Source organism: Lutra lutra, chromosome 8, assembly GCF_902655055.1.
Source record: "Lutra lutra chromosome 8, mLutLut1.2, whole genome shotgun sequence".
NCBI lineage: Eukaryota > Metazoa > Chordata > Mammalia > Carnivora > Mustelidae > Lutra > Lutra lutra.
Window position 1 is genome coordinate 120,339,917 of NC_062285.1, and position 26,123 is coordinate 120,366,039.

General features: G+C 37.6%; 1 protein-coding gene across 2 annotated transcripts in view; it reads left to right on the forward strand.

Annotated features, from left to right (window-relative positions):
* CFAP54 (cilia and flagella associated protein 54) overlaps nt 1-26,123 on the forward strand; it is a 334,936-nt gene that overhangs the window by 227,673 nt on the left and 81,140 nt on the right. For both annotated transcript variants that reach the window (XM_047743150.1, XM_047743152.1), the window contains 11 exons: nt 1,064-1,271; nt 3,745-3,824; nt 5,371-5,540; nt 13,234-13,339; nt 15,402-15,549; nt 16,376-16,533; nt 16,701-16,877; nt 16,979-17,105; nt 21,907-22,062; nt 23,618-23,723; nt 24,636-24,729. In XM_047743150.1, the coding sequence (XP_047599106.1) occupies nt 1,064-1,271; nt 3,745-3,824; nt 5,371-5,540; nt 13,234-13,339; nt 15,402-15,549; nt 16,376-16,533; nt 16,701-16,877; nt 16,979-17,105; nt 21,907-22,062; nt 23,618-23,723; nt 24,636-24,729 (1,530 nt within the window). The remainder of the gene's footprint in view (nt 1-1,063; nt 1,272-3,744; nt 3,825-5,370; nt 5,541-13,233; nt 13,340-15,401; nt 15,550-16,375; nt 16,534-16,700; nt 16,878-16,978; nt 17,106-21,906; nt 22,063-23,617; nt 23,724-24,635; nt 24,730-26,123) is intronic.

Genomic DNA, 26,123 nt, shown 5'->3' on the forward strand with positions numbered 1-26,123 from the left:
AATTTAGGTAGTAGCTGGAGAAGGGAGTCAAGGCAGACAGAGTTTTTGTTTTTTAAAGATGGAAGAGAAGATAGCATGGCTATGTGCTGATGAGAATGTCTACAAAAGGGGACATTTATGACGTAGGAGAGAATGGCTGGGTAGACCAGTGGGGAGAAGATCAATGATCTCAGGGGCAGGAAGGGAGGCAAGGTGATGGGGCAGATGCTTGGGTGGGTGGGAGAATGGAGCTATAGGTCTGTGGACACTACTCTGCTTCAGTTTTCTCTTTTAAATAGAAGAAGCAAGGTCATTAGCTGGGAGGAGCATGGGGAGGAAGGGTCAGAATTTTGAAACAGAGTGTGAAATGGTTGTCTAGGAGAGAGGGAGAGTGTATGGACTAGGAAAATGTAGGATGATGACCAGGTAGCGCTGAGGTTTGGTCAGGATCTTAAAGTGGGCTGGCTTAGTGTGACTGCGTGCTTTCCTTCAGCCTTCTTTAGCTGCAGGGTGCACACCCTAAAAGAGGTCCAGTGTTGGATTTTTACCATGGCTGTTTTGCCAAGAAAGTGTATGTGCACAGGAGAGGGACCAGGGAGTTGATAGAAGGTGTACACAAGGGGGAGTTCTAATGATTGAGCTCAGAATCTAAGCTGGGTAGGGAGCTTACTTGTCTGTCCATGCTTCCCCTGCTCCTGTCCTAGTACCTCTTATTTACTCATGTGAAAGCAGAACAGCCGGGCGTGCATGGCTGATGAGCTTTTGTGGGTTCTTTATTTTGATAAGGTGTCCCCTCCCTTGCTCTCAGCACCAGGTTCACTCATGTGGCAGAGCTGGGCTCAGGAGGCACAGGTCACAAACTGGTGGGGAATGGCGGAAGCACATAGAACTGCTGGGATTGTTTTGACATTATACGTCTCTTGTGATAGACCTGCCATTTATGGCACCTCGTGTCTATCCTATATTCCATCATCTAACACCAATTGAGGAATGCAAAAGAGGATGAAAACTAATATTACCTGAAAACAGTATTTTACTCATTTGCTTTGTTTTCTTCTTTGTTTCTTCTTTTTTTTTTTTTTAGGCACTTGATGAATTAATAAGTAAAGGATTGCCTCTAATTCTGGTTACAGTTGGCCAACGACATCTCTTAAATAAGTTTTCTTTTGTTAAAGCATACTTCTTAATAAGTGTGGCTGCAACAATAAATTGTGTCCCAGAAAATTCAATGAAAACAATCTACCATGGACTTGCTTCTGAGAAGAGTAGAGGAAACCTTCCAAACTTGAAAGGTAATCTTTTGTTTTATTTTTTGCTTGTTTTTTTTTTTCTCCTTTTTCACCAGCCATTCCCACTCCACTCCCAGTAATCCATATGAACAGTCTAGTATATATTCTTCCATATTTTTCTCTAATCTCAGTGACACACATATGTTAGATATATGTATATCCATTTATAAATATCAGTATTCATACACTTTTTCATATATATATATGTACAAAATAGGATTTGTCATTGATTTATAAAACATATACATTTTTCTGCATCTTGTGTTTTTTAATCAGAAAAACTTCACTAAAACCACTTTAAGTCAATTGCTTTGTTTGTTCTGCTATTTTGGTTGTATAATATTCTATGCTGTGAATATCTCATGATTTATTCAACCATTCCATTATTGATGTGCATTCACTGTGTTTCTAGGGAGCCATGCTGAAGTTCTATGTTCTAGATATCCATATCATATAGTGTATATTCCTATGGGGTAAGATGCCCATGGATGGGATTTATAGGTCATAATGTATATGTATTTTTCACCTGTATTGGATGTTGCCCTAAGAATAGTTTGTTTTTCACCATCAGGCATAGTGTTAACTGTTGGTTTTTTATAGATATTCTTTATCAGGCAGGGGAATTTCTTTCTTATTCCTGGTTTGTTGAATGATTTTATTTTAAAAGGGTATTGCATTTTATTAAGTGCTTTTCTTGCATCTATTAAGATGATTTCTATGTTTTTTTAATTATGTCATATTAGTCACCATAGAGTACATTATTAGTTTTTGATGTAGTATTCCATGATTCATTGTTTGCATAAAACACCAAATAAACAAAGAGACAACACTCCAGAATGGGAGAAGATATATGCAAGTGACACTGCAAAGATCTGGTCTCCAAGACCAGAATTTTTAAAAATTCTGATGCTATATTGCAGTAATTGATTTTTAAAAAAGATTTTATTTATCTATTTGACTCAGAAAGACATAACGAGAGAGGGAACACAAGCAGGGGGAGTGGGAGACAGAGAAGCAGGCTTTCTGCTGAGCAAGGAGCACTTTGTGGGGCTTGATTCCAGGACCCTGGGATTGTGACCTGAGCTGAAGGCAGCCGCTTAACTACTGAGCCACCCAGTGTCTAAAGTAATTGATTTTTGAGTGTTTAAACCAACCTTGCATTCTTGGACTAACTCTCATTTAGTCATGGTATATAAATTCTTTTTTATACATTGCTGGACTCTGTTTGCTAGTATTTTCTTGAAGATTTTTATATCCTTATTCACAACAGATATTGGTCTGTAGTTTTCATTTCTTGTTGTATCTTTGTCCAGTTTGGATATTGGAATAATATTGTCTCTGTTTTAAAATGTAACTTTTATTATTATTTGGGTATGATGAGGCCAACAGATCAGGAGATTATGGCCACAAAAAACAGAGTTTGTTATTTAATCCTCCAAGAGGAAGGGCAGGTTACTACCTAGAAAGGCCACACAGAGAAGCACCAGGGTCACTTAGAGGCAAAGAGAGCAGGAGGAAAATGTGGATCAAACTCTTCCTACCATCTCTTATGTTCAGATACATCTCCCAGGGTGCTTCCATACCAGTGTCCAGGCATTTATTTTTATCGTTTTCTGTCTCTCCCTTAGTTTCTCCCTTATGGGAGAAAAACGAGCCCCAGATCTTTCTGCTGGGCCTTTCCCTATTCTTAAGCCTTCTTTCATAGTCAGCTGACCTTTCACTCCAGAGCCCCCTAATTTAGGAGAAGAGTCATATAGGTAGGAGTTGGAAGAAAAGGGGAAGGAAAGGGTGTTCAATTCCATGTTATTTTAGACTTCCTCTTCCCCCTTGACAAAGTTAGTCTTTTTAGATGTTTATTTTTTGCAGTAATTCCCAGTTGTGGTTTTTTTACTCTCTCTTTCTCTTCTGTAGTCTAGAAGTCAGGTTTACTAAAGAAGGCAGAGTCTGTGATTTAAATTATCTCAGTTCTCCCTGGCTCAGAATAAGGACAATCTTCAGATCATGGGTGGGTATTTTGAGATCCTTGGGAACTGTGGATTGTGCTATTCCAAATAGTCTCACTTTCTGCTCTTAATATGAGATGCTTATGCAAATCAGTAAAACTGACATTTCCAAGATCTTACTGAAATGTTATAAATATCTGGAAGAACCAAAATACTCTGGGGACCTGAAGGGGTCCTGTGATCTCAGGGGAGGAACTACTACTCTTTTTCAGTAGCCAATAATTTAAAGAACATCACCAAGCACCCTAAAGATCCTTTCAGAATTGTCCGATTTGTTGTAAAAGTCATTCTTAGTCTTTGAATATGTGATATTTAGGGACCATTTGATAGAATAGTGTTTCTAATTATCATTGTGGGTTTTTTAAAATATGAAATTTATGGTGTCCCAACCAATGATGAATTTGATAAACTAGAATTAATATATAAGCTAACCACAGATATCCTTAGTTCTTCCAAAAATTTGTGCCTTATAGAGCTAAGTTTAAAGGATGATGGAAGTTCACTTGGTCAGCTTGCAAAAGTGAAAGATGACTTCACTTTTAAGACAGTGAAGGTAAGTTTGGAAATTTTTTCAAATCATACTAAATTGGCTACCAAAACGCCCACTATTAAGCCCTGCACAGTCTCAGGGTTGTGTTTGCTCTTGGGAGACCAAGTAGTTTTTTTTGCATAAGCATGGATTGAGGCCAGAGATGGAGTGTACTCCTCATGAGAAAATAAGATGCCCAGAGGTTGTCAGACTTCAACTCTGCAGCCTGATTAAAGCACTGTGGAGTATTCCATGCCCTGTTTCACATTTCCTAATGTTAATAGTGATGACAACAGCACCACAAACAGTTACCATTTTATTCCCTGCTTACAACATGACAGGCACTTTGCATGATTAATTTTTATAACTCTGTGAGGTAGGCATTAATCATTTTTGAGCTATGTTGTGCTGAACCATGAAAAAATTGAGGCTTAGAAAAAAATTCACTAATGCAATGCAACTAATAAAATACAGATGGTGTTCTTAACCATTATACTAAGCTGCCCTATTACTAATATAATATTTACTGCTCTGTACAAACAAGTTTTTAGAGACCTGTTTCTAGAAAGATTGGCTGGTCCCTTTCTCTACCATACTAAGTTGCTAATTACTGTTGATTGTCTATTGTAAAATCTCATTATCTTCAGATTACCAGTTAGGTGACCATAGTTTAACTTGAAATACAGTCAATCCTCATTATTCACAGATTCAGTATTTTCTAATTTGCCTATCTGCTAAAATTTACTTATAACTCCAAAATTGATACTCATGGCTCATTTGTGGTCATTTGTGAACATCACAGAGCACAGAAAAATTTAAGTTGCCTAAATTCCCAGCTGAGTTGGACAAGAAATGCTCTTTTTATTTCTACCCTCATACTGTAAACAAGGGTCCTTTCCATGGTCTATTTATTGTCACATTTTTTTTTCATTTTTATTCTTTTCATTGGTGATTTCACTATTTGAAATGGCCTCTAATTATAGTGCTGAAATGCTGTTTAGTATTCCTAAATGTAAGAAGGCTGTGATGTGCTTTATGGAGAAAATAAATGTGTTCCATAAGCTTCGGTCAAGCATGAGTTTTATAGCCATTAGCTGTGAGTTCAAGGGTTGCGAATTTACTGTATATATTAAATAATGTGTCCTTAAATATAAACACACATTAAACAAAGTAATGTGTGGATCCTTTGGCAAAAATGTTGTGACCCAAGGCCCACAGGAACCTATCACTGTATTTCCTGTAGGAGCAATACTTCAGTATTTGCTAATTCAGTATTTGCAGCCACTTTATAGATGAGTTCCAGTGCTATGAGTAATGATCATTGGCTGTACATACAATAAAGGGTAACTGTTACACATGCTTACTCTTGCCATTACTCTCCTTTTCATTTCCTGTTGCCTTTTTCCTGTTTGCTGAGCACTCTTCTCTGATAATTATGTTCAGACTTCCTATCTGGTCTTCCATTTATTGTTGCTTTTCTCCGTATGTGAAAAACACCTGGCTGAATAAGAATGTGATATTACTTGTATTGTTTCCGAACTTATATGATTATATGATGCTCTTTCTTTAGTTAATTTTACTGTCAGAAGCTGAGGACAGGCTAAACCTCCTTGTGTCAGAGGTGGAGCCTCCAGGCCATAAGAACCTCTCTCAGTGTTCTGCTGGTGAGTTGGAGATTGTGGTGGAGGCCAGGCTTCAGCTGGCTGCAATCGCCCTGCAGAGACATAGGGCAGCATACAGGTGAGTCTTTTCAGGCACAGAAGAGAATTTCTTTCTCACCCTAATTTGTCAAATATACCTTATTTTATGTGCATTTTATAAATTCCATATTAATAGAGCTTACTTGTGTTTTATTTTTCAGGGAAGCTTTCATATAGTATTACCCTTAAAATGACAATTCTGGGGCGCCTGGGTGGCTCAGTGGTTAAGGCCTCTGCCTTCAGCTCAGGTCATGATCTCAGGGTCCTGGGATCGAGTCCTGCATCGGGCTCTCTGCTCAGCAGGGAGCCTGCCTCCTCCTCCTCTCTCTCTCTGCCTGCCTCTCTGCCTGCTTGTGATCTGTCTGTCAAATAAAAAAAAAATGACAATTCTAAACAAAATGATTGCTTTATTAAAGCATACAGCTAGGATGTTTTATATAGAGAATGAACAAACTAACAGAGCTTTGCTTTTAAATTTTGTTTATATATTTATTTTTTATTTTTTAATTTTAACTCCAGTATAGTTAATATTAAAAACAAGCTCTATTATTAAAAACTATATCTGAACTATATTTTGCTGAACCATTTAAGAAACAGTTTTGGGTGGATGATATTTAAATGTTATGCAATTGTTAGTGTCAGAACTTTCATTTGACTTGTTCATTGATTCATTCATTTACCCAACAAGTATCCATTAACTACTTCATTGTTAGGCTCTGATCTAGACACCGAGGATATAACGATGAATAGAATATAGTTCCTCTATCCAAATGCTGAAAGATATATAAACAATTAAGTGGGATAATAAAAAAATGTATAGACCTATATTTTCAAGAACTTCTCATATCATTTGCGGTAAATACCTCTGTCATGAGGCCCTTTGACATTTCAGTAATGATTCTTTGAATAATGCACAAGTTTATTATCTTACCATTCATTAATTCATTCAAAAAATAATTTTGGGGACCTACAATATGCTAGCCACTATTCTAAGTTCTTGAGATATATCAATATCCCAATACTGGATAGATACTATATAGAAAAATATTTAACAATATTGAAAACAATCATACTCTCATGGAGTTTTTAAGAGGTAATAAAGGTTGACAGTAAACTGTGAACTTAATAAGTAAGTAAATTACATAGTGTGGTCAAAAATGATACATGATAGGGAGATGTCAGGAGTAGAGATGGGGGAGAAAGAGGAGCCATCATTTTAGTATTGTGTGGTTATAATATAGGGTATGACTCCAATTTGATGTTCAATGGCTGAGAGATTTTAAGCCCCACCACTCCCCTTTCTGCCCCACATCTGAGCAGGCATATAAGAAAGTCCAGCTGCTTTCTTTGTGAGAAAAAGGAGAAGACTGCCTGTAGCTTTTGCAAAGGGAAAATCAATTCAGCAGAAATCTCACTTTGCTCTGATTAGAAACATACAACCATCTCATCAGTGTGAACCTTGACCGAAGTCCATCCCATGATTAACCACATCTAAATTTGATTTCATGCTAGAGCAGTATAGATTTTTGGACATTTATAAATTTTTGTAGTTTCTGAACAGGGATGAAAATCCATATAGTCCATTTCGGAGCAGTGACTCTCAAAATGTGGTCTGCAGATTTCTAGGGGTGTCTCCAAGACCCTTTCAGGGGAACTGTAAGGTCAGAACTATTTTATAACAAAACTAAGATGTCATTCACCATCTTCATTGTGTTGTTATTTGCACTGATGCTGCAAGAGCAACAGTAGTAAAACTTCTGGCATCCCACCATGAATCACAGTAGTGGCACCAAACCATTCTAGTTGTCATTGAAGCCTTTACTGCCCCACACTTGCAATTAGAAAAAAAAAAAAAAAAAGCCAGAGCATCTGGGTGGCTCAGTCATTTAAGTGTCTAACTCTTGGTCTCACCTTAGGTCTTGATCTCAGGGTTATGAGTTCAAGCTCTGCACTGAGCTCCACACTGGCTTGGAACCTACTTTAAAGAAAAAGAAAAAAAAAAAAAGCCTTGTTTCCCTTAAGAATGCCTTTGATGAACCAATAGAATCTGTTACATTTATAAATCCCTAGCCTTAAATTTATTTTTAATATTCTGTGGAAATATTAAATGGGAAATACACCTCAAGCATCTTTGCTACATATCAAAGTCTGGTAGTTGTCTTGGGGAAGAAGACTTACGTGACTAAAATGAGAGCTGAACAAGCAGTTTGTTTCATGGAACACCGTTTTTATTTGAAAAAGCAGCTGACAAACTGGTTTTTCAGACTTGGGTGTTTGACAGGCATTTTATTGAAAATGAGCAAAATGAACATGGCACTTCTAGGAAAACAACAAATACTATTTGTTGCTAATGATAAAATCTGAATAGGGAAATGAGAATTTTGGAAAATTTCTGTTTGTCACCATGAGCTTGACAGTTTTCTAATGCTTATATTTTTCTGATGAGATTGGTGGTAATTAATATTAACAAGCATCATTTTTTAAAATTATATAAAGAAATGTTTCAACATTAAGGGGTTTTGGGTAACTCAGGGAGTTATAATACTTTACAAATCACCAGTGGATAATGTTCCAAAATCCTGGCTAACAAGGTAGACCAATAGTTTGTAATGTAAGAGAGGAGGAAATTTCATCAGCACGTGCTATTAACTTTCACATTGAAGAAGCTTTTAAAAAACTATCACTTGGGGCGCCTGGGTGGCTCAGTGGGTTAAAGCCTCTGCCTTCAGCTCAGGTCATGATACCGGGTTCCTGAGATGGAGCCCCACATCGGGCTCTCTGCTCAGTGGGGAGCCCACTTCCCCCTCTCTCTCTGCCTGCCTCTCTGCCTACTTGTGATCTCTGTCTGTCAAATAAATAAAATCTTAAAAAAAAACTATTTCTTGTCACATTTTGGTATAGTACCAAAGAAAAATATTCACAATTATTTTAAAAAGATATGAAAATACTCTTCGTGTTTCTAACAGCTATCTCTGTGAGGCCTAGCCTTCTTCATATACTTCAGTCAAAACAATATGTCACAACAGACTGTAGAAGCAGATATGAAAGTCTTCTATTAAGTAGAGTTTCTCTTATTTAGCCAGACATTAAAGAGATTTGCAAAAATGCAAAATAATGGCATTCTTCTATCTTTGTTGTTTTTGGGAAATATAAATGTTTTCATAAAAATACATTATGATATGAACATTAATGGGTTTATTTTTATTTTAAAATTATTAATAGTAACAGTTAAAGTTCTAATGTGGTAAATATTGATGGAACTCTGGGGATTCTCAATAATTTCTAAGGGTATAATGAGTGCTGAGATAAAAAAAGCTTGAGACCACTGATTTAAAGTATTATATTTGTAGCTATCTTTAAGAATTCAGTGGTAGTTGATTGATGGTAAATGGGCTTAGCATAATGTACCATTTTCCCTTTTGAAGTTTGAAGAGAAGGAATTTTACTAGGTGATTTCTTTTTTTTTATTTTTTAAAAATTTTTTTAATTTTTTTTAAATTTTTTATAAACATATATTTTTATCCCCAGGGGTACAGGTCTGTGAATCGCCAGGTTTACACACTTCACAGCACTCACCATAGCACATACCCTCCCCAATGTCCATAACCCCACCCCCCCAAACCCCCTCCCCCCATCAACCCTCAGTTTGTTTTGTGAGATTAAGAGTCACTTATGGTTTGTCTCCCTCCCAATCCCATCTTGTTTCATTTACTCTTCTCCACTAGGTGATTTCTTAATAGAAAATATATGCTTTGTGTATATACATGTAAATACAATGTCTTTCTCTCTATATATAAAATATATGACTATATGATTTCCTATAGAAGAATATAGAACTCTTTTCTTCAAACTATTTTAGAGAGCAACAGCAGCCCTAGAAAATATTTCTTGTTGTTTATCTTCCTTCTTTTCCCAGCCCTCCACATGTCTTACACCCATGGAAGACATGAGTGAAGGAAACAAGGAAATAAGAAACTAAAAATCACAAAATGGCTGCAGAAAGGAATGTCATTATAGAGCTTTAATTTGAAAACCAGATAGACATATGCAAATAATGTGCAAGTATATCAGAATCGCTCCTATTTTAAATACATGAACCTGGCCCTTGGGACAAACCTGCAAAAACTTGGATGTTATTGCCTTTTTGCAGTGGAGTTGTCATTTGGGGAAGCCTATGTCAAGATGAATGAGTTTTTCTTATGTGAACTTTACCCCCCACGAGCTTCTGTTTGGGCACTGCTGAGAGTGTTGGACAGTCCCTTTCCCAAATGATGGTAGCTTGACATTTTATGATACTTCTAATAAAATTATGTGTCAAGGAAATTGAAAGGCACATTCCCTAGGGTGACAGGTAGAGTGAGCTGCATGGATTTTATGAGAACAAACTGACCATTTTTGTCATGAATGTTAATAAGAAATAAATGGGATCAAAGTTATTCTAACTGTATTTCTACTTCTTTTAGGGATGCCTCTCAGAGTCCTATCTTTTTTTTTAAATAAGTTCCTTTCTGTTCTCCTTTATATTTAATTTATTGTCTAAATGGGATAACATTTGAGCCTTTTAATTTTGTGTCAGAATGAAACCTCCTTCCTTGGGCATTCTAGAGTGTTTATAGTGAGTAATCCTCTTACACTTTCTGTCCCTCTGGTGGAGAGCAGAAACTAGAAATTTTCCATTGTGCACCTACGTGGCACCAGGAGGATTAGGACATACTAGCATGTTTATATTTTATTCATTAAGTTTTGGGTTAGCAAGATTCCAAACCTCATACCTCATTTCTCTTAAAGTCAGAATTTAGCCTTCAGAACCAGAAGGATGGGGTGGGCACCACATCCTTCTTCCCAGGCCCTCTTGGATCCTTCCTGTGCTAGCCTCTGAAGCTGCACAGGAAAGAGGAGGCCTTCGAAACCAGTGTGTACACTTGAGTAGCGGAGAAGGGTGTCAGGGAGAGGAAATTGCATTCCCATATACGTACTCAATTCATGTTACATCTTTTGTTGTTTTCTTGCTGTTTGTTTAGTTTTATTTAAATAAAAACCAGTAAGGTTATATAATCACAAATCATACCTTAGAAAACATTCTAGAAATATCTAAACCATTTTAATGACTCCGTAGAATCTTGGGAATTTAAAATTCAATAATTGCAGGAAGCTTTATATTCTAGTTAATAACATAGAAAAAAATCAGCTTGGTTCCCCCCATAAGCCCTGGCCTACTCAATACACAAAATGAGAACTGCTAGTGTGCACTGAGCATCATCTAGCTGCTAAGCATTCCTATGTTCTAAGCACACCCCATTCTTTAGGTCAACTCCATGAGGGCAGTGACTGTATCTGCAGCCCTTAGATTTGTTCCTTGCCCATAGGAGAGCAAGTGGCAAAGTAAATACCTCATTTAATCCTTAGAATGATTCCGTTTCATGAAGTCTGCAAAGTAGAATGCCAAGCAAAAGGCAGTCAAGGGGACAGAGAGGTCCTTTGTGTTGATAAAAGATGTAGTCAACAATTACTATGAAGCCACCATAAACATGGCACCAAGTAACACAATACCAAAACAAAACCAAAATTGTTAGACCTGTGGAAAGACAGAGGCCATGCTATCAGCAACAGTGAAGTGTACAGGCTCAGGGGCCAGTTGCTTGGGTTCTAATCCTGCCTCTTCTTTCTAGTTGTGTCACCTTAGGCAAGTCACTTAACATTTCTGTCTCCATTTCCTGATCTGATTATCAAGTAATGATGACAATAGTATCTACCTTGTAGGTTTGTGGTGCATATTCTGTAAATTAATTCACACAAAGCACTTAACACAGTAACTGACAGGTCATAAACACTTAGTAAATGCCAGTTATTGTTTTTTTTTAAAGGATTGTAGAAAGAAAAAAAAAATCTCTGTGGACAGAATATATGTGTTAGCATAGTGTTTTCAGCTTTTAATACAAAATGTAGAAAAAATAGAAGAGGGTTTAAAAATATAATTTAAAAGTTGAGCATATGTACACACTCTGGGAACCTATGAACACTGTACCTTCTCACAAGCATCCATGGACACGTATGAGGCTGATCATATACTTGGCCAGAAACCTTTGTAACTGACCCATAGGAAGAAGTATACCCACCACAGTCCAGGGACATGGGAGGCCTCTGGAACATATATGGAGGGAGGTGGTAGGATCTGATTTACCTCTTGATGAAGTCGTTGTGGCCACCGTGTGGAGAAAGGACCGCAGGAACAAGAGCCAGAACAGGAGGCTGGTCAGGAAGTTCCCATTCATGCAGCCTGGCAATGATGGTGGCTTGGATGAAGGTGCTAGCACTGAAGGAGGCAAGGAGCTGCTGGCTGGTACCCATATGTTGAAGGTCAAGCTGACAGAACTTGTTGATGGATTGAACATAGAGCATGAATCAGTGAGCGAGCAGTGGTGATTCTGGACTCTGCCTCTGGGATGGAAGACAAGGGAAAAGGGGCAGGTTTGGTGTAGGAGGCAAAAGCCAGAGGACCTGCTTTTAACCTATTCTGTCAGTTTCCTAGGGCTACCATAACAAAGCACCAAAAACTGGGTGGCTTTGAATAACAGAATTTTACTGTCTCATGATCCTGAAATCAGTGCTCCAATATCATAGTGTCAGCAGGGCCAGGTTCTGTCTGAAGGCTCTAGAGGAAAAGATTTCCTTGCTTCTTGTACCTTCTGGTATTTGCCCATAATCCTTGGCATTCCTTGGCTTGTAAAGGCATCACTCCAGTCATGTGGCTGTCTTTTCCCTGTGTGTCTTTATGTCACCTTTCCTCTGTGTATATCTGTCTCTCTGTTCAAATTTTCCCTTATTATACAAACAGCGGTCATATTGGAATAGTGTCCACCCTAATGACCTCATTTGAACTTGATTATTTCAGATTACCACCATTTTGGGGTACTGAGGGTTAGGACAGCAACATACCTTTTTTTTTTTAAGGTTTTATTTCATTGTTTATTTGGGAGAGAAATAGAGAAATAATGCATTTGAATGGGGGGAGGGGCACAGGTAGAGGGAGAGAGGGAATCTCAGGCAGACTTCCCACTGAGCACAGAGCTCAGCATGGGGCTCAGTCCCTGGGTTTATGACCTGAGTCAAAATCAAGAGTCAGATACTTAACCAACTGAGCTACCCAGGCACCCCTTTTCCTCCTTTTTTTTTTTTTTTTTTTTTTGGAGAGGACACAGTTCAACTCTTAACACCTGTTAAATGTAATTGTCTATTAACTATCCAAGTGGGGACTTAGGTAGATAGGTATATTGTCCATTTGGCTTTTGCTCAGTCTTTCCATGTTATAAAATATTGCTACAGAGCATCTTCAGGTATACGGATTGTTCTGCGTTTTGGTTTCATTTTGGAATAGATTTTTAAAAGAACTCTTGGAATATATATTATTAAGATATTTTGAAGAAGTTTGACATCAGTTATAAATTGGTTTAAAGTGCAGACAAACTTTTATGTGTGGCGCAACAGGAAGTCAGAAGAATTCCCATCTCCAAGGTTCGTTTTCTTTGTTTAGTACATTTGCCTTTGGTACTTCTAGATGCTGATTAAGCAATACTTTAGTGTAAGAGTTTCCAAGTGTATAGCTTTAAATAACAAAGTTCTATAACCTTGAAAGGTGGAGAACCACACTGTGATACATATGAAATGTATATGTGTTCATTTTATTAGTGAGATTGTCAGTACTAATAAGATTTAAAATATATTCTCTACTTTAGTGCTGCAATAGTATTTTCTACGCTTAGACTTCTCCAGGATTCAAAACTTTTTAAAAAGAAGGGAGTACAAGATGACGCAGAGAATTCCATCTCTCCAAGAGCTTCTGTATGTATGAATTTAATGTTTCTCTACAGTACTTACTATATAATTACTGTTGACATGCTAGGAAATTGTCTGATTATTTGAATGAAATAAAGGGGTAAAGTAGAAAAAACAGTGAGTTCAGAGTAAAAAGGTAAGTGTTGTAGCCCCATTTATGCTCTTCATTTAGTGGTGTACTTGGGCAAGTCCCTTAAACTTTAAAAAATTTTTTAATTAAAAATTTAATTTTTCATTTAAATCTCATTTGTGAACTGATGGAATTTGGATGTAATAATCACTAAGGTCCTCCAGTATTCTAGATCACTCCAATATTCTAGATCTGATTTGTTTAGCAAATAAAGTTGTTTCACTTTATTTGGCTCTTCATTTCACTTTTGAATTTATTACTTTGGTATCACCAGTATGACACCTGCATTATTTCCTACCTTGGATTTCTCTAGGTAGATTCTTCCACATTTAAGCCCTGAAGTCTGTTTGACAACTGGTGTCACAAATTCTTTGACATTTTATTGGACTTTGATAAGACCAAGTAATTTAATAATAAAGGGTTGTTTAGGATTAAAACATAAAGATTCATCACAAAGAATCCTTGCTCATTATTTTAAGCTTTACTAATAAAATTGCTAATATCTAGTGTTATTACAAATAAGCAAAACTAATTATCTTAAATAGAAACTCATTTCTTCCTATATTAAAAGCAATAAAAATGCTAAAAAGCAAGCTAATTCAAAAATTGACTTAGAGGCATGGTTGCTAGTTGGAGGCTATTTTGCCTCCCAGGGGTTATTAGGCAACATCTGGAGACATTTCAGTTGTTGCAAGTAAAGAGAATGCTCCTGCCATATAGTGTGTGGAGGTCAGGGATGTTACTAAACATACAATGCCCAGGACAGTCCTCCACGGCTACCCATAGCACTGAGGCTGGAAATCCTGATTCAGATTAAGTGTGACATGGCTCTGCAGTAGTCACAGGAACTTTAGGCACCGAGAGATTAAGGTATGTGGATAGGCCTTTTGTCCTGAATTGCTAATCTAAATCCTTGACTCCTGGAGTACTTGGTGTGTCCATTTCTAGTCACTGTCCATCCTTGAAGCCTCTGTTCACTTCTTACTCTGTTCCCAGTGCTGGCTCACCCTCCTCTTCTGTGCTTCCTACCTGCCTCCCCACATTCCAGCCTCCAAGTCCTGATGGCTGCTCCTTGATTATTAGGTGTTGCCAGTTGGTTGGAGCTCTCAGAGGTGCATAGTGGGAACTTCCTAGAACAAATGGGCATTGTTCTAGATGATTTTAAAGCTTCCAAATATCTAAAATTGATCCCCTGCCCCCACTTGGGAAAACCTCCCTTTGTCATTCCCTCTCAGACGCTTTGGACATTGGTCACCCCTTTGTAAAGTACAGTAATGAAGATGGGAAATCATTTATAATACATGTTTGGAACATGAGCAACATACAGCAATGAATGAAGATGGGGGGGGCTCTAAGTTCAGAAGGACACAAGTTTGAATCCCACTTCTGCCAAAACATAATGGAGTTAAAGCAAATATTTAATTTCCTAGATCTCCATTCTCACATCTGTAAAACAGAAGTAAGAATAACTCCTCTTTGGCTTTTTGGGAGAATCAAATAAGATAATGTGTATAAAGTATTTGGCATAGTGCCTGGAACATAATATGTATTCCATAAATATTAGCCACTGTTATTTATTATTTTTCAACCATTAAGATAATGTTTATAAAATTTTTGAAGACATAGACACCACTGGTAATATAATTTGCAATGAAAAATTCAGAGTGCAAAACTATTTTCTATAATGGGTATAGAAAGAAAAAGAAAAGTTGAAAATTGGCATGCCAAATATTAATAGAGGATGGTGGGATTGTGAATGATTTTTTAAATTTTGTGTGCACACTTCTTACATTATGGAATGTGCAAGACAGATTTCCAAAATTAAAATTTTAATAGTATTAAATGATATCAGATGTTTCTCTTAACTTACATTTAGCATTAGGCTAGACCTTTAACATTATTAAATGGCAAGATAACCATCATTTTCATGTTGTTTAGGCTACTGAAAATAAAGATGAGAATGAATTTTTAGATCCCGTTTCCCTCAATTCTCGAGAATATTTCAACATTCATCTCTGGTTGAGGTGCCGCTTAGCACTGGTGACTGCTTTTGTTGCACAGATTCATGGCATTGGAATCGTGACAGGTACAAATTTCCTATTTTCTTAATCCAAGTTTTCATAAAAATTAATTTTACTCAGGTAATGGAGGTTTTATTGAGATCCATTTTATTACTAACATTTTCTAACTTTTATAGCTTGATCTGTTTCCAGAATAAAAAATTGATGTCATTAACCAAGAATAATCATGTCTGTAGTCCCTTGAATCACTGATGTGTGGCATATATGTTTCTGATGTATGGAGAGCAGGTGAGGCGATTTCAAAATGCTAACATGCAGTTCTTCTTGTCATTGAGGGAGGCAGCATAGCGTAGGGGTCCTGAGCACAGACTTTGGCTCCAGGTACTTGATCTGGGTTCAAATGTTTGGTCCACCACTTTCTCCCTGTGTGATCTTGACCAAGTCCCTTAATCCCCCTATGCCTCAGTTTCCTCCTTGGCAAAAATGGAAATAATTTTACCTACTTCTTAGGGCTATTGGCAGTCTTAATTGGGTTAAATTTATAAAGTTTTAGATGATAGCCTGGCACATACACATGTTAGTTCTTACAGCGATTAAGAATTCTCTATTTGGAAATCTACCTATCCACCCATCTCTGTCCATCTTCCACATTAATTTTTTTTTTCACGTAGCATCATTACTTTTGCAGCACTGGGTTACCCTAAAGTACTTTCTCCCAAATTGCAACACATTAATTTTTCATGTTTTGTGTAGAGTCTGTTTTCCAACTTTATATCTTCCTATTCTTCTGTATTATACAATATTCCTGTGATGGATGGATATTGGGGGTGTTATGCATATGTAAATTTGCTTTCCTAGGGTATTTTAGATAACTGCATTTATTTACTTTAGAAAACGATATGATAGATTACGTCAGCCTCATCAATGAAGTGTGTGAGGAGGCAAAAAGTGCAGGCGACAGGGAGCTACAGGCTGAGTTCTTGATGCAAGCTGTAATCATTGGCCTACAAGAAAAGCATCTAAAGACAGACATCATAACCAAGCTTCAGGTAGGAAAGAAACCTCTTTCACATTGATATTTACCTAATGATTCTGATTAGAGCAAAAGGAGAGAATTTTAAATTCCCTTAGGTGCTGAATACATAACAGTTTGGCCAGCTCTTGTTTCAGTGAATTGGAAATGGGACTATCAAAAGGAATAATTTTATTTTAATAGGCGATAATACATTTGCTAGAAGAAAGTGAATTTATTTCTCCTCGATCTCATTTAACCCTGGTGAGAAGCATGCTTTTATTGGATGACTTAACAAAAGCTGAGAAATTCAAGGAAACGTCTTTAAAAACAGAAAAATTACATTTGTTGATTCAGTCTCACAACATTCTTATTGAACAGGTGAGCATGCTTTTGTGTCCTCAAGACCTAGAAACTTATTTCTGTGTCTTCTTATTCTAAACCACATTAGCTAGTTACTAACTACAGTGTTCCTTTTACAGATGCTGACTTTTGGAGAAACAATTGAATTTCCTTTATCAAACACTGACTATGCAAGTCCATTACAGCCTTTGAAAAATATCTATCTTCCTCATGTCATGTTATTGGCCAAAACCAAAATGAGAATTGGTAAGAACATTTAAACACATATTACACTCAAGTCACTGATGAACAGTTTTTATTTTCAGGCAGGTTGTCAGAGGAGTGCCTTCCAATGGGATAATATTTATGAATACCAGGCTTCATTTATTTTAACATGTGCCAGACTCTGTGTGGGGTCCTAGGAAGTTACTGGAGATTAAAAGGATATAGTCCCTGGTCTTAGTGTGGGAGACATAAATAAGCAAGTAAACATACCATATGGAGAAGGGCATATTATATTATAAATATTGTATGAAAACTTTTAACATTTATGAAATATTTCTAGAATTTTATAAACATTTATAAAATTTAATAAGATAAATATTGTATAAGATAAAATGTTTATTTGATAACTACCAGACAGAAAATCAGTGAGGATAAAGAAGGCTTATATATAGTAATGAATTATATATAGGTATGTAATTATAAATTGTCAGTGTTATGAAAGATGTGGACAAATTCTGCTGATAAAGAGTAATGAAGGGAGGGGGGCCTATTTAGATAGAGTCACTGGGGAAGAGCTCTCTGGGGAAGTGGTATTTAACCCTAAACCTTAAATTGCAAGTGACTAGTTCTGCACAGTGGAGGCAGAGAGAGCCTTGAGTGGTAGGTTCTGAGATTTGGATGAGTGTGACCTATTCTAGAACTGTGGGAGACCAATACAGCCTGATCAGAGTGGACTAGGGACCACCTCATGGGAGGAGGTGAGTTGGGATGGTTTATGTTTCAGATTACCCTGGCTGCTGGCTGAAGACTAGATTGTAGGGTAACCTGGAACCAACCGCAAGTGGACCTCATGGGAGTTGTTGGAGCAGGAAACCAGAGGCATACAGCTCTTGGGAACCAAGGTGGAGCCATCTGGTGCTGTCCTTCTCAGGAGCTGACAGATCGCTTCAGTCTTTCTCTAGGACACAGTCTCTGGGCTTTGACTCAAGGCTTGCCTCCCTCTACCTCCCCAGCTTTTGCCCAGCTCAAGAGGGCAGAAAATCTTTGTGTTCTAACCCTATATTAATCATGCCTCTTTCATTTCTGTATTTCTGATGCTTTGACATCTAGGGCTATGCTGATCAGGGAGGGACTTCCCAAGGCTAGCGGGTTCCTAGAAATTAGCAAACCGCTATCCTCTAAGCATGCCTTTTACATGCTAACTGTTCCAGAACCCACCCTCTGAACCTTTTTTGGACTCCCTTATTGTCCTTTGCTGGGCTCTGACATGCTGAGCCACTATTTTTCTCCCCTAATCACCCTGGGGACAGGTATCAGACTCTTAGCAGAGCCCACTGAAATTATTCAAACTCGTTAATCCTAAACCTGTTTGGCCTGCTTACCCTAACCTAATCATCCCCTCCTACAAAATTCAGAATAAAGGTTCTTACCCACATTTTCCCCTTGCTCCCTCCACCTCCTGACTGATTTTTTTGCTTTTCTATGTGGTGTAGTGTGCCCCATCCTCTGGGAAGTGTAACAGTCTTTTCAGTGGTGGTTGTCACTGGGCCTGTTCACCTCATCACACCTGAACATTAAAAAAACCTGCATTTTAAAACATTGCCCTTCACCTCCTGGGGCCCATTTGCTTCCTGTACCAGGGGCTGCTCAGTTCAGGAGAGGCTGATGATTGGACCAGAACAGAAAAGAGAGGGCAACAGAGGTGTGGCCAAGCCATCGTCTGTCCAGAATCTTCTCCCTAATGTCCTTTCTGCTGCACATTCCCCTCATTATTATTGATCATTATTATTATAAGATTTTTCATCATCATCATCAGATAGGAATTTTGCTATTTTGGGTAAATCGCATCACCTCTACATTGTTGAAATTTGAGTGGCCTAGCTGACCTCTAGAATTCCTTCCAGCAATCTGATCGCTGGAGAGCTATTTTTGTGCATTTCTAGTCCACGATTTGTTATATTATCAGTATATTCAATTGCCACAAGAGCTTAAAATATAGATTGTGTTAAATTGTACAGATTGTGTTAAATCAAATGTATTCTCTGCTTTCATGACTCCCTAATCTTGAAGATGTGTCACCACTCAGTGACAATAGTGCCACCGTTTTTTAGACTCATTTGAGGCAGAACAGCTTGCTTTCTGTTATATTATATTAAATACAGACTTAAAAAACAAAACCAAAAGCAGATTTTCTGTCAAAACAACATCAGTTTCACAACTTCTTTTTCACAGAGTTGATGTTTATTGGAAACAGGAGCACTTCAATATTATGAGGCATAAAATCATCTGATTTGATGCTTTCTCGACAGTTTTCCTTTATAGTGAGCCTATATATTGCATCACAAGAATATAGCCACTTAAATAATTGTTTTTTTCTTTGTGAAAGCCTCTGACAGAAAAAGTCATTTTGAAATTGTTTTTATAAAACCCAAAATAAACATCATGGTTATTTGAGATCATTTTCCCCCTTAATGACAAAACCTTGAGCTTTCCCATAATGAAAACATGGATTACTGATTGATTGGATAATAGGTGTGTAAAAAGCTGAAAGAATGATGCTTGGGAGTGAGGATAGAAGAAGGAGCCATCTCTGCCCTCAGAGAGCGTGTTATCAAACTAAGGAAACAGAGAAAGAAAACTGTTGGAAATTTCTGTAATAGGTCTCTTCCTAATTTTCACAAAAATCTAGAAGACAAATCTAGAAGTATTTTTAGTATATATTAATATAGTATATTTTTCCATATATAGTACCTATATATATATATATATATCTGCTTAAATTACATGAAGATACTTGATATTATTGTCTTATATTAATAAAAAGCTGTAGTATAATTTGAAACAAGAAGTGAGACACATAAAAATGGGAGCTGTGTTGAAATATGAAGTTGTATTGGACGGATAATGTTAGCATATCCTTGCCTGGGATCGACTCACAGTTGGTCACTGCTGGGATGAAGAACATGGACTCTGGAGAAAGATTTCTGGTCCATTTTCCTTGAGCGGGTCACTTTAACTCCTCTGGGCTTCAGTTTCCTCTCTCATAAAATGTGGTTCAGAAAAGTACCAATCTCACTGGCTTATTGTGGGATGAATGAGTGTGTATCTTGTTTGAAGGGCATCTAGTTCGTTCTAACAGCATTGTAGGTACTAGTGATTCTCACTGCTCCATGGCTGACCTCCTTGCTCTCCTGGGAGCACCCTGGAAGCGAGGCTCAGTTTCTTCATCTCCATCTTCTTCGCAGCATGCCACCAACCTGCCTTGTCCAGAGTCAGGGCTCTGTAACATCTCCCTGGATAAGAGCGAGAGAAAGAGGGAGAGATATACTTTTCGCACCATCTTTCCTTTCATTCCTCAACTAAAAATTTATAAAAAGTTCTTGGTTTCTTGAAAACTCTTTGCAGGGCATAGCATTTTGGAGTTGAAACATTTCAGAACTGAAAGAGACCTTGCATCTTTTTTAGTTCTATTGCCTCATTTTTCAGAGGAAGACACTCAAGACCCCGAGACATGTTGGGATTTGTTCAAGGCCTCAAATGACACGGTAGTGCTCGTGACCAGCTCAGACCCAGCACTTCAGCTGGAACCCAGTAGCTATATCAGTCTGCAATCCTGCACTAACTACCTTCCTGTTTATATTTCTCCACTGTGCTGTTCAACTTTCCTCTCAATGAGTATTTCCCCCACTGCCTTCTACTCTTTATCCCAACATTTTCCTTTTTTAAAATTACCAAAAGACAAGGTGATCATCAGCGGCCAGCCCCAATGGCCAAATTCTCTGGGAAGCCTTCCCTAGCCTTTCTGGGGTCTGGGCGAAGGCCCCTGCAACCTGCCACCACATCGTCCTGTGCTTTCCCTGCCACAGAGTTGAGCACACAGTATTTTAACTGCCACTCAGGCCATTCTCATTCACCATTGAACACTAAGCTCCACAGTCTGACTCTTGTCATTGTTTAGAGTGTGTGTCCTGGAGCCAGGCTTGCCTCAGTTCTGATTACAGCCCAGCTACTTACTAGTCACATGAATTTGGACAAATTACTTAAACCTCACTGTGCCACTGCTTTCTCCTCTGTAAAGGCAGTGTACTAATGAAATCCAGCCAGAGTTGGGAGGTTTGCATGAGAAAATGCTTAAGTCCTTGGAGGGGTATCTGGATGGTAGGAAGCACTTAAGAAACCTGAGCTCTTATTTTTCTCTTTTCTCATTGTTTTCCAATGCCTCCATATTATCCAGCACTCAGAAAATATATGCTAAATAGCTATCTGTCTGTCTGTCTGTGAGGGTACACAGATTAAATCTAATGCCTCTTCAACAATACAACAGTCCTTCATTATGTTAAGTGATGATGGGACCACACAAGAAGCCCTTATCCACATGGCTTTTGCCATCTAGTTGCAGTGACAAAATATGCATAGCAAGCAACCACTAATAGAGCTGAAAAGAAACAAAATTACTGCCTATTAATATTTGCAAATTTTTATTGGGAACAATATAAAACTTCATAAAACTTCCAGATGTTTCCCTGCTAACAACCTCATCTTAAGAACACAGTTGTTTTGTAGAACATAATGAAATTTTAAGAACTGAAAGAGACTTGAGAAATTATCCTTCATTTTAAAAATGAGAAAATGTCAAAATTTATCAAAGATAAAGTTGCTTTATCTTTACCAAAGATAAAGTTACAACTACTGTTGTAGTGCATTGAAATATTTGGGTACTGAATTTTAAGAAAATATTTCTTAGATGCTAAAAAGCAAAGACTAGCAGAGTTCTTAATAGAACTGATGGTGAGAAAAGTCTGAGTATCTTGGAGGCTTATTATGAACAACCTATTCCTTATAGGACATACAGTGGCCAAACAAGTATATTATACCAGTAAAAAGAAGGATCCCTCAAAGTGGTTCCCTGCCCTTCATCTTTTTGAAATAGCACTGAAGCTCTGTCAGGTATCAGCAACAGAAGAACATGAGGTAGAAGCTGAAATTCTTTTTCAGAAAGGTAAGATGTACTTGGGATCAGAACTATGATAACATTTATGGAATTTTTTTTCCTATTAAGGATAGATTTCTTGAAAACCTGGTCAGTGACTATAAAAAAATACAGGTTTTACACAGGGCTTAGTGATGCAAAGACATTGATACCCCTGCCAGACTCAGTTTGGGATAAAGAGAACACTGCTTATTTTAAGTTTATATCAAGAAAGGGAGGGCGCCTGGGTGGCTCAGTGGGTTAAGCCGCTGCCTTCGGCTCAGGTCATGATCTCAGGGTCCTGGGATCGAGTCCCGCATCGGGTTCTCTGCTCAGCAGGGAGCCTGCTTCCCTCTCTCTCTCTGCCTGCTTCTCTGTCTACTTGTGATCTCTCTCTCTGTCAAATAAATAAATAAAATCTTTAAAAAAAAAAGAAAGGGAAAAAAGTACTGCCTTTTAGTTTTTTTAATAATTATAATTGACCCTCAGGCAAAATTTCATGTTTGACTCAAAAATGTCCTCATCAGCCATTTAGCTACAAATAATGTTTCTTAAATAATTCTTAAATAATGGAAGACATCTTTTAAGCATAATTTCATTCCTTAGGTAGGCATTTTAGCTAATTTCTATAAAAGATACATACCCATTTAAATTAAATAGCTATATTTATAAGTTACATACAATACATGTTTGTATAATATGGTCATATAATTTTATTGTGGCTGTTTTGGCCATGAGAAGACTGATGATGATGATTGCTATCATTTGTTGATCATCAATTAGATGAAAGGCACTGTAGTTGTCAATGTTTAACATCTCATACTGCTAATTTTTACAATAGCTCTACAGCACAGGCATGGCTAATCCTATTTGATAGCTGAGGAAAATGAGGTACAGTCTGGCTGAGTAACTTTCTCTAGGTCAGCAGCTTCTAAATGATAGTAGCCAGATGTGAACTTAACACCAGGAGGCTCTGTGCCCTATGTGCAGCCCTTCACATGCTGCATGAAAACTGTGAATCCTTTTCATATTGATAAAAGATTTCCCTTTCTTGCCCTTCTGGCTACAGAAGTGCCATTCCAGTGAAGGCTGTAGCTCACCATTAGGTCTGAGAGCTGTGTGAGCCCTAAAGCATTTGCATCATTTGCAATTGTTTTCAAGTGTTGTTGACTTTTTAGGCATTATTTTAACAGAGTTGTTTTCTGTGATATCTGCAATACTAGACAGAGGAAAGAGGACATGGATGTAGACAAACGGAATTAGCCCTATAGAGGAAAGGAAAGTACAAAGGAAGGAAGTAGAAAAATAAGATGGTAGGAACATTTGTGTCTGGAAAGCCAAAGGAGGCTTTGACTCCGTGTTTCTCACTAAACGCAGAGTGAGGCTGGAGGCTCCTGGGGAAGGAAGCAAAGGATCTTTCACTTTTAGCTGACCTTACTGCAAAAACAACAGACAGATGGGCAAAAAGAACAGCACATCCAATTTTCTGAAGTTCTGGCATGAAATATTTATTCTGAAGTTCTAAATGATAGAAAAAGGAAAAACCATATATATATATATATTTTTTTTTTTTTCATTCTTTCAGGCAAAATAGAACGTCAAATATTGATGGAAGAGAAATCTCCAAGTTCACAACTTGGGAGTTTATTTGAAGCTATACAGCTAAGCTTGAGAAATGATCAAAACTCAGGGTAAAAAGAAAATCTTTCCATTATTGTAACTATATGTGTTTTGATTTAAGCCCTATGTTTTCATAGTACATTGAACATTCAAGGCTGGGATGACTGGGAGACCCCCTTCCCACCACAGGGCTCATTCACTGGGGTTCATTGTCCAGCAGGTTTACTGACTTCCTTTTCAAGATCGTTGACCTTGGCTCTGACCAAGGCTTGTTTTTACAGTGATGGTTGATGATGGCAGTTATCACGGTGGCATATTATACTGTGAATTTACTTTTAGTCTTTACTCACACCAATCTCCTGTCTATCCCAGGATTCTAGCAGCCTCCCGTGGATGTGAAATTGTATCTAGAAAGGATTTGTGTGGATGTTCACTCTGTCAGCAGGACCAGGGCTGGCCAACTTAATTCTATATAAAAAATCATCTTGAGAATGGGTATACGCCAGTATTATTACAACTACGCTGATTTAAATGGCCCCAACTGACAGGTTGGATAGTGAATACACAGACCTAATCCATACCAAATCACTGCTTTCTGCATGACTCTGTGTGTCTCTTTCCACTTTAGTGTAGGAGGATAGAAAGTGAGGTCTGGTTTGCAAGGCAGGTTCCTTAAGACTTGATTTTCACTTCTTCAGTGCTTTGTGTGCTGGACTATTCTAGAATGGTCTTGATGCTGGGCTTCAGAGAGTGTTGCCAGCACAGGACAAGGTTGAATGTCTCTTTAATATCTTTCAATTTCAGTAGGGAGGATGTTATTGGTGTCTATGCTAACAGTGCTATGAAAAGAAGGTGTGAGTCTGGGGGACAGGTACTAGTTTTGTCTATTTTTACCTTTTATTAGCTCAGAAATTGTGGAAAATGATGCAAAATGATTATGAATGGTGAAGCTACTTAATAAGTACAATGTTACATCATTTTAGGTTGATAAGAGACTCCTACTTAGAAATGGCCCTATTATTTTTACATATGAGGAAGCCAAAAGCCAAACTTTCAACATCACCATTAACACTTAAGGTAATAAACTATTTTATTATAAATCTTAATTGTCTTTGAACTTGCTATTTTGGTAACTCTGTGCTAGAACTAATGAGACTGATTTTCCTGTATGACTTGGAGAAATTAATTCGCTACTTTATAGTCACACTCATGTTTAAATACTTCTTTGGATACTTTATAAAAGGCTCTGGAAATAGAGTCCATGTGGACATTTTTACCTGTTAAAATGTTACACATGAAATGTAGGTATGTGTAAATACTCTAAGTTATTCATATTAATCAGGAAATTACAAGAAATGACATATTGGTTAAGCAGATGGACAAAGAAGATTTTCATCAAGGACATGATGTACAAACAGATCACCTTTTGAAAGACTCATTCATTTATTCATCACATACCTACTGAATGTCTACTGTGACCCAGACAATATTCCGGAAGGTTATGAAGCAGTGATTAAGACAAACTTAGTCCTTGTTCTCATGGGGCTTACCTTTTAGTAGAGGGAGACAGACAATAAACCAGTGAAGAAAGAAGCAAGAGGACGAAAGGTGGGAAGGAGGGAGGAAGGAGGGGGGAGAAGGAAGAGGGGATGATTTAGGTGGTGAAATTGGGGATTAGGAAAGAACATGGGTCTGTGGGACTTGAATGACTCTGTTGGGAAACATAAGGTTCAAGATGGGATTTGTTGGATGAGGAGAGTCACAGAGGCACGTCATTGGCATCATGCATCTGTTTAGAGCAGTCCTTCCAAACTGAGGGGCAGAAGCACCTCTGGGGATCCTGTGAAAATACAGAATCCAATTTAGTATGTTGAGGTTGAGGTCTTGAGGTTTGATATTTCTAAGGAACTCCAGGTTAATACTGCTACTGCTGGTCTGGGGGCCACACTTGAATTCCAGGCATCTAGACTGAGGGAGATCCTGTGGGCAGGATGTGGGTGCATTGGAGATAGATGAGCCCAGTAAATTGTGGTTTTTACTTTTTAAATTTCAGTAGGCTTTTTATAAGTCATTGCAATTAAGTAATCCTTTGACCCAGCAAGAGATTTTTTTCAGAAAGTTTTGGTGTCAAATCTCTAATTTTTGAGACAGCTTAGACGTGATTTAAACCTTTAGGCCAACAGGCTTTTAGTTAGTTGAATTATTCACATGGTAGCCACTTAGGTAGATATAGCAGCTATTATTTTATTTTATTTTTTTATCAAAATGATTACATAGAAAAGTTACTTTTTATGGTGTGATAAACATGTTTATTTCTAGTAAGAGAAAATGAAAATCTTTGTTTCTATGGCAAGTAGCAATGCAAATTGATAGGATGCTAGGATAATAATATATCAACTTTTTGGCCTTTACTAGAGAAGTATTCATACTTAAGAACTTGAATAAGGTAGAATTTGAATGAAAAAATAATT